Source organism: Solea solea, chromosome 17, assembly GCF_958295425.1.
Source record: "Solea solea chromosome 17, fSolSol10.1, whole genome shotgun sequence".
Classification (NCBI taxonomy): domain Eukaryota; kingdom Metazoa; phylum Chordata; class Actinopteri; order Pleuronectiformes; family Soleidae; genus Solea; species Solea solea.
In genome coordinates this window covers 23,572,418-23,581,317 of record NC_081150.1, presented here as the reverse complement: position 1 = coordinate 23,581,317, position 8,900 = coordinate 23,572,418, and the positions used below count along the sequence as shown (strand labels likewise).

The window sequence follows — 8,900 nt, the reverse complement described above, 5'->3', positions numbered from 1 at the left end:
TTTGACCGTAGACTGTTTGAAGTGGACCAGGACTGTTCTGTACCCAGTACCAGGACTTCTCACATGATGCTGCTACTCTGTGCAGATGATCCGTCCAGTTCATGGTTCTGGTCGTTTCTCAGGCTGAACTATGTGACATTCACTCGTTCTCACGAGGTGTTTAGAAAGTGTCACTAATGTTTGGTTATACTCACTGACAGAGGAAAACATAATAACAGGACATCTTCAACCTGAACCTGCTGACAAGTTTTAATACTGCTGCTGAACATGAAGAGGAAGGAGGAGGAGGCGGAGGAGAATACCTGAGAGTGTCCAGTCTCCAGTGAGGACTCTTCAGTCCAGCAGACAGCAGCTTCTCTCCTGAGTCTCCTGGATGATTGTAGCTCAGGTCCAGTTCTCTCAGATGGGAGGGGTTGGAGTTCAGAGCTGAGGTCAGAGAAGAACATCCTTCCTCTGAGACCAGACAACCTGACAGACTGGAGTTAAGAAGATATGATGAACTCAGTGATTCAGAAAAAACATCTTCATCAACAAGAACCTAAAGAAGCAAAGAGTCTGAGTCAGAGTTCGGACCTGAGAGTCTCCAGAGAACAGTGAGGACTCTTCAGTCCATCACACAGCAGCTTCACTCCTTGATCCTGCAAGTCGTTGTTACTCAGGTCCACGTGTCTCAGACGAGAGGACACAGAGCTGAGGACTGAGGACAGAGCTTCACAGCTTCTCTCTGAGAGGTTACAGCCACTCAGTCTGAGGTAGAAAATAGTGATGAACAAAAGGTTAAACATGTTTGTCTTGTGCTCTTTATATAAGATATAATATTTATATACTGATCCACGTACAGAGCTTTGGTGGAGACTTTGACCACCGGCAGCAGCTTCAGAAGAGCCATCTCTGAAGCAGAGTATTTCTTCAGGTCAAACTCTTCCAGATCTTTTCCTGGTGACAGTAAGATGAAGACCAGAGCTGACCACTGAGCAGGAGACAGTGTCTTTCTGGACAGGCGTCCTGATGTGAGGGACTCTTGGATCTCCTCCACAAGAGAACGATGGTTCAGTTCATTCAGACAGTGGAACAGGTTGATGCTTCTCTCTGCTGACAGATTCTCACTGATCTTCTTCTTGATGTAATCAACTGTTTCCTGATTGGTCTGTGAACCACTTCCTGTTTGTGTCAGTAGACCTCTTAAGAGCTTCTGATTGGTCTCCAGTGAAAGACCCAGGAGGAAGCGGAGGGACAAGTCCAGGTGTCCATTTGGACTCAGTAAGGCCTCTTCCACAGCACTCTGGTGCAGATGATTCAGTTCAGGTTTGTTTGTTTGTATGGACCGCTGGCTCGTTGTTGGTTCTTCTGACAAGAGATTTGTTCCAGAGTTGATGAAGTTGATGAAAGCAGAAGACCTTGTCCTGGTACAGGCCTCTCTCCTCTTTAAAGATTTGAGTGAAGACTCCTGAGTAAACTGAAGCTGCTGTGATATTGATGCCACACTCTGTCAGGTCTGATTCATAGAAGATCAGGTTTCCTTTCTGCAGCTGCTCAAAAGCCAGTTTCCCCAGGGACTCAATCATCTTCCTGTTCTCTGGACTCCAGTGTGGATCCGTCTCAGCTCCTCCATCATATTTGACCTTCTTCACTTTGGACTGAACCACCAGGAAGTGGATGTACATCTCAGTCAGGGTCTTGGGCAGTTCTCCTCCATCTCTGGTTTTCAGCATGTTCTCCAGAACTGTTGCAGTGATCCAGCAGAAGACTGGGATGTGGCACATGATGTGGAGGCTTCGTGATGTCTGGATGTGGGAGATGATCCTCCTGGCCTGCTCCTCATCTCTGAACCTCTTCCTGAAGTAGTCCTCCTTCTGTGGGTCCGTGAACCCTCTGACCTCTGTCACCATGTCCACACAGTCAGGAGGGATCTGATTGGCTGCTGCAGGTCTTGTGGTTATCCAGAGGCGAGCAGAGGGAAGCAGTTTCCCCCTGATGAGGTTTGTCAGCAGCACGTCCACTGAGGTGGACGCTGTGACGTCAGTCAGGATCTCAGTGGTGTGGAAGTCCAGAGGAAGTCGACACTCGTCCAGACCATCAAAGATGAAGACCACCTTAAAGTCTTCAAACCTGCAGATTCCTGCTTCTTTGGTTTCAGTGAAGAAGTGATGGATGAGTTCCACCAAACTGAACTTCTTCTCTTTCAGCACATTCAGCTCTCTGAAGGTGAAGGGAAACATGAACTGTACGTCCTGGTTGCTTTTGTCTTCAGCCCAGTCCAGAGTGAACTTCTGTGTTAACACTGTTTTCCCAATGCCAGCCACGCCCTTTGTCATCACTCTTCTAATTGGTCCGCCTCTTCCAGCTGAGGCTTTAAAGATGTCTTCTTGTCTGATGGATGTTTCTGGTCTGTCTGATTTCCAGGAAGCTTTTTCAATCTGTCTGACCTCATGTTCTTCATTGACCTCTCCAGTCTCTCCCTCTGTGATGTAACGCTCTGTGAAGATCTCATTCAGAAGGGTGGAGTTTCCTGCTTTAGCCACGCCCTCAAACAAACACTGGAACTTCTTCTTCAGGTTTGATTTGAGTTCACGTCGACAAGCTGAAGCTCTAATTTCTGACAGAACACAAGAAAATAAATCAGTGAGTGGATCATTGAGAAAATAAGATGTTCTTCCTTTCACATTAAAAGTCCTCTTACTGTCAGCTAGCTTCTCCTGCTTCATCCTCCTTAAGAAGTCCTCTGTGATCTTCAGAAAGGCCTCTCTGCTGCTCCTCTGCTCCTCATCCTCCCTCTGACTCTCTGAGACTTCTGTGTGATCTGTATCCAGAACCTTGTGGATCTTCTTTAGCTCGTTCTTCACAAAGCAGATGATGATCTCCTCCAGCAGCTGGAACAGAACATGTGAAGTTTAACCTCAGATGATCAGTGACAGAGTGAAGTCCTGCAGGTCCACAGAGCAGCATCCAGACTGTCAGGACCAGGAGCCTCATGTATAAAAGAGTGCACAGCTTTCATACTAAAAGACGGCGTACGCACAACATTTATAAAATACGTACGCAAAGAAAATCTCAGATTAATAAAACTGTGCATACGCCAAGTCCTGCGCACCTTTTCTTTATACATACCATCAAACGTGAAACTGAGCGGAGATGAATGAGGAACACACCACGCCCACCCACAAATGAATATACAAATGACTCTAAAACGCCTTCGTCCTGAAGAAAAAGGACAACTGCGGCAGCAAAGAAAGAGGGAAATAAAAGAAAAAGAAGGAAAGTGCACGATCAACTCGTCAATTTATGATGTATAAATCTGTAAAAATAGATTATTTTGGTCGTTGTTTTTTGGAATTAGTGATAAACACAAAGGAACTAAATGTCAGGGTCACAGCGACTGCTCTCATATTAATATTGATGCTTAAAAAACTGGCTGTGCATTGATAGTTGATCCTGTGCATGTTTTTTTCTGGTGTAACATGTATGTTTAGACATGACTGATCCATGTGAGCTGAATTTACAGATTATTTCAACAATCTATAAGTGTCACACGTCATCATCTACACACATTACGCACAAAATAAGCAGACAGAGCTCACGGAGTTACTCCATGTAACCATTCATTACTGTCACTGATTGTGTTGTGGATGCTGCGCCTTTCTCTTCCGATGAAAGGCGCAGCGGTGGCGGAATAACTTTTTTGTAGTTATTTCGTTATCGTGTGGATTAAAATGGGATAAAGAAAATGTTCTACTCAACGTTCAAGTCCCATTTTTCTTACAACAAATGAGTCTGTAACTTTATTTTGCGTTTAAAACATTATAGACTGACGTGTGTTCATGTGTTCATGTCAGCAGCTGTGTTTACATCACTGTGTTACATAAAGAAAATATTCATCTGTGGAAAATGAATTTCAGTAATTTGCTCAAAGTAAATAAGTGAGTCTCCCTCTCTCTCACACACACACACACACACACACACACAGGTTTGTAGTGTGTGTGTTCGCTCACAGGATCAGTTTCGTCTTCAGTGTCCTCTCTGATGTTATCCACATATGTTCAAACGTACGTGGTGTATCAGTATTGTTTGTCACAGAAAATTCATGTTTGTCACTGTCGACACATTAATAATATTATTTTCAAACACTGTGATAAGTTTCAGAGCTTAATATTGCAGCGTCTCCACCTGACAAGAGTTTGCGGAGCTCTCGGCAAATTCTCACGGCAGCTCGAGAGTTTGCGCTGCGATGCGCAAACTTCCACGCCAAGTACATTTTTATACATGCCGTCTGTGCGTGAAAGCAAGCGTACGCCGTCTTTTTGTGCGTACGCACGGTTTATACATGAGGCCCCAGGACTCTGCTTCAGTATTAACAGTAGTGTCATGTTTGTACATTTACACACCTTAAATATGGAGTCCAGGTCTGCTCCATGCTGCTGGACAGACTGACCACTGAGAACCTCTGTCCTCTGCTGATCAACTCTGAGGAGAAAAGATTCAGTGTCATTTACTAAACAATCATTTGTTTCTACGAGGTTTTCAATGTGCTGCACCTACGATTCTTCTTCAGCCAAGTTCACATGACATGAGTTTGACAGGTTGAAGACAAAAGTCCCTGAAGGACAGTCTCTAGTGTTTGTTATGTGTGAAGTCTCAAAGACACAATCAGAGAGGCTTGTCCATGAGTCCCTGACCAATCACGGACTCTGACTAGATTTACTGCTGGAAACGTATTCAGAGACGAGGACAGGCTGAAGACGTTTAGTGGAGACAGAAAAACAACATTGGTCCACCAAAGAGAAGAAGAGTGTTTTTCTGGATTCAACATGTTTTGGACTAGACCGGCTCCCCCTGGTGGAGGATCATGTAAGTGTGTGTTACTATGTGTGAAATTCTTACATCAGTTCACCATGTTTTTGTCCATCCTTGAAGCTAATAATACGACCTATAGACCAGTCACTCTTCATGGACACACAGCTGGGTCCAGGTCCAGGTCTGGCAGAGTCTGGTCCCTGTTGATGGATCCTCCTACAAACACAGGACATGACATGTAAATACAACATCTGCTGTGATTGATCTCATTAATGATCTACAGTATCAGGAGACACAAGGAAAACAGGTTTGTGTCAGAAATGGTTGAGTGTGACCCAGATGGTGTCAAACACTACACTGATTAACACATTTAAGACTTCCACATCTTCAGTCAGATCACTTTACCCAAACCCAAGCACGTGAGCCAGGACTGTTCCACAATTATTCAACATTTCTTATTTTTTCATGGGTCCAGATCTGAGATTAAATGGGGACGGGTCTGTTTGGGACTTGGGTCCAGAATGTCTTGGGTCTGCATGGGTCTGGGTCTGAATTCTCAAATATTAGGTGTCTCTGGTGCTACATCATCATTTGAGTTGTTGACCTGTGAAGACCTCCACCCTCCATCATCTGACCTCTGTTCTTGTTTGAAGGTCACAGGTTCATTCATGGACCGGTCACTCTTCATGGACACACAGCTGGGTCCAGGTCCAGGTCTGGCAGAGTCTGGTCTCTGTTGATGGATCCTCCTACAAACACATGATGTGTAAATAAAACACTGAGCTGTGACATGGAGACGAGTCACATGATCCATGAGATCCTCATCTCACCTCTGACCCTCATGTTCCTCACACAGAGTGGTTTTAGAGGGCGGAGCTTCCTCTTCACTGTCCTTGATCTGATTCATAGCAGAGCGCCACCTGCTGGGAGAATAAAACTCGCTCATTACAAGTTCTGCTAACATGGGTGGACCACAATGACCTAATGTGGGCCGGTCAGCAAGAAGACTTTTTTTAACCACAGAATTGGCCGACATGACCCTCATTGGCTGACTGAACAATCGGCACAGCCCATTGGTTTATGCTAATAATGGACTGTCAGTCACTCAGTTACTGGTTCATTTCAATGAGCCGTTAAAAAGATTTGACTCGTTCGTGAACGTCACAGCTCAACTCACAACTCACTCAAGACGCTGTTTGCATCACACTTTACAGCCCTTCACTGCAGGTGAGTCCACTGGTTTAACAGAAGAGCCCGAGAAGAGATGTCGTTAATTGTGACGATTGAGAATAACGTTTAATTTAACTTTATTTTCTTAAATCTTATCAAAATATGACCTCGTCCTCTGGATCCTTTTTTTTCACCTACAATGGCTGTAATCTGTTTTCACCGGAAACATAAAATTATCAGTCACTATCTGATCTTTCAGTCCAGCAGAACTTCTCTTTCACCAAAAGCACAAATGTCCTCTAAACCAGTGATTTCCAAACATTTTAGTCGCTGAACAACAGAATCAGTGACGTTAGATTCATGAGCTTCACAGTAAAAACATCACGTCCACTCAAAGTCACGTGTGATGAGATGAGTTTAGTTCCGTTACCTTGTGAAAGCAGGAAATGATCGTCATGAAGCTGCTGAACGTCTGTGAAGTGATTCTGCTGCTGAACAGCGAACAAAACACAGACCAAAGTTTTCTCAAGCGTTATCTGAAGGAAATGTGATGAATGTGATCAAATAACTGCTCTGATCTGAACTTTACACTCAACTCCATCAACTGCAGTCAAATATTAACAGAATCAAATCTTATCACTGAACAATGATCTCGCTCAGACACATAAACTTATACAGTTCTAACTCTAATCGACTCGACTCAGTTTAGTATCAGCCATGTTGTTTTCCATGACTTCATAGCGCAGCCTTTTTCAAACTGGGGGGTGGGCCCCCCTGGGGGGGCATGGAGACTCTCCAGGGGGGGCGCGAGTTCTTAAGTCCTAACTAAAGTTTAGCAGGCGGAACTTTTGGTCTTGCTGTAAGCCGGACTCATTTAAGTGACGTACCACATCGAAACCTACACTGGTGACAAGGTTTGGATAAAAAGAAAACTGTGCAATTGACAACAAGCCAACGTCAGCCGAACGGAACAATGATTCACAACGACCAAAACCCAAGACCAGAAAATGCCACCAAAGACCTCTCTGTGTGTTGTGTCTCAAAACATTGGCAGGGGACAGCTTTTGTATTGTTAAAACAAACAAATTAATTGCACAGCAAATGATTGATATTTGTAAAGTATTCTTTGTTATCCAAATGTATTTATTGTTTAAAAAATTACACTATTATAGTTATAATTGCACATTTCATATTTTTATTTTTTATTCAGGTTGTTCAACTCCAGGAATGTCTCAGAGACATTAAGTCCTGGATGACCTGTAACTTTCTACTTTTAAACTCAGAAAAAACTGAGGTCATTATACTCGGCCCTAAACACCTCAGAGAAAAACTTTCCGATCACATTGTCACTTTAGATGACATCACCCTGGCTTCCAGTTCCACTGTGAGGAACCTTGGAGTTACTTTTGACCAGGAAATGTCATTTGACTCACACATTAAACTAATTTCCAGAACAGCCTTCTTCCACCTGCGGAACATTATGAACATTAGAAACATTCTGTCTTTACAGGATGCTGAAAAACTAGTTCATGCTTTTGTTACATCTAGATTAGATTACTGTAACTCCTTATTATCAGGATGTTCCAACAAGTCTGTTAGAACCCTTCAGTTAATTCAAAATGCTGCAGCACGAGTTCTGACAGGAACTAGAAAGAGAGACCATATAACTCCAGTGTTAGCTTCTCTACACTGGCTCCCCGTACAGTTTAGAATTCAATTTAAAATCCTCCACCTCACGTACTAAGCACTTAATGGTCAGGCCCCTTCATACCTGAAAGACTTAGTCTTACCTTATCGCCCTAATAGACCACTTAGGTCACAAAATACAGGCTTACTTGTGGTTCCTAGAGTCTGCAAGAGCAGAATGGGAGGCAGAGCCTTCAGTTACCAGGCTCCTCCTCTCCTGTGGAACCAGCTCCCAATGATAGTTCGGGGGGCGGACACTCTCTCTGTATTTAAAGTTAAACTTAAAACTTTCCTTTTCGATAAAGCTTATAGTTAGAGCTGGTTCAGGGAAACCTGGACCAGCTCTTAGTTATGCTGCTATAGAACTAGACTGCTGGGGGATTTTTTATCTGTGGTGCACGCACATTCACTCTCTCACACTCAGGATATGATTTTGACTTTTTATATGTCATTAACCTTGTCTCTTTCTCTCCCTAGTTTGTGTATTTCCTTCCTTCCCTCTCTCTCTCTGTATTCTCATCATGCAGGTTGCGGGACCAAGATCCAGTTTTCGAGGCTACCCACATCATCACCATTATTATTGTGCTATAATTAAAAAGTCGATATCATTAACGGTATAAACTTGTAACTTGATACAGTTGTTGTGTATCTGCTCCTGGTCTCTCTCTCTCGTCTGTCTCTACCTCATCTCCCTCTTGTCCTTTCTCCCCCCTGCCCTTTCTGTCCTCCACCTCTCCTCTGTCCCCAATTTTCCTTTCACCCCATCCGGTCGAGGCAGATGACTGCACATTTCTGAGCCTGGTTCTGCCAGAGATTTCTTCCTGTTAAGAGGGAGTTTTTTCTCTCCACTGATGCCTAGTGCTTGCTCATTGTGTGAACTGTTGGGGTTCTCTGCTCTCTTTGATGTTGTCTATGTACAGTGCCTTGAGATAATGTATGTTATGATTTGGCGCTATACCAATAAAATTGAATTGAATTGAATTGAATTGAAGCGAATGTACCCAAACAACAGCTGACATTGAGAAGCACAAATGTCAACACATGAGAAGTATTTAGCTGCACCTGTGAATCAAGTCACTAAGGAGAATCAATTGATCCAAGATGGAACTGCTAAGCTGGTCACTGAATGCGATCGACAGAGTGTTCTCAACAGAAGTGCAGGTTCTGGTGAACCTAGTTGCCCAGATGGGACCTTCATGGCTGGCTACATTCGGGACGGATGGGATAAGTGGAAAGTCGTGTGCCTTGCCGCA

At 43.8% G+C, this 8,900-nt stretch overlaps 1 protein-coding gene across 1 annotated transcript; it reads right to left on the bottom strand.

Annotated features, from left to right (window-relative positions):
* Nucleotides 1-1,301: 1,301 nt before the first annotated feature.
* LOC131443321 (protein NLRC3-like) lies at nucleotides 1,302-5,707 on the bottom strand. Its single transcript, XM_058612843.1, has 6 exons — nucleotides 5,622-5,707; nucleotides 5,427-5,540; nucleotides 4,879-5,007; nucleotides 4,383-4,461; nucleotides 2,681-2,870; nucleotides 1,302-2,596 (listed from the first exon to the last, which is right to left on the bottom strand). The coding sequence occupies exons 1-6, from the start codon at nucleotides 5,696-5,698 to the stop codon at nucleotides 1,302-1,304; spliced, it is 1,884 nt and encodes a 627-aa protein (XP_058468826.1). The 5' UTR covers nucleotides 5,699-5,707.
* Between the last annotated feature and the right edge of the window lie 3,193 nt (nucleotides 5,708-8,900).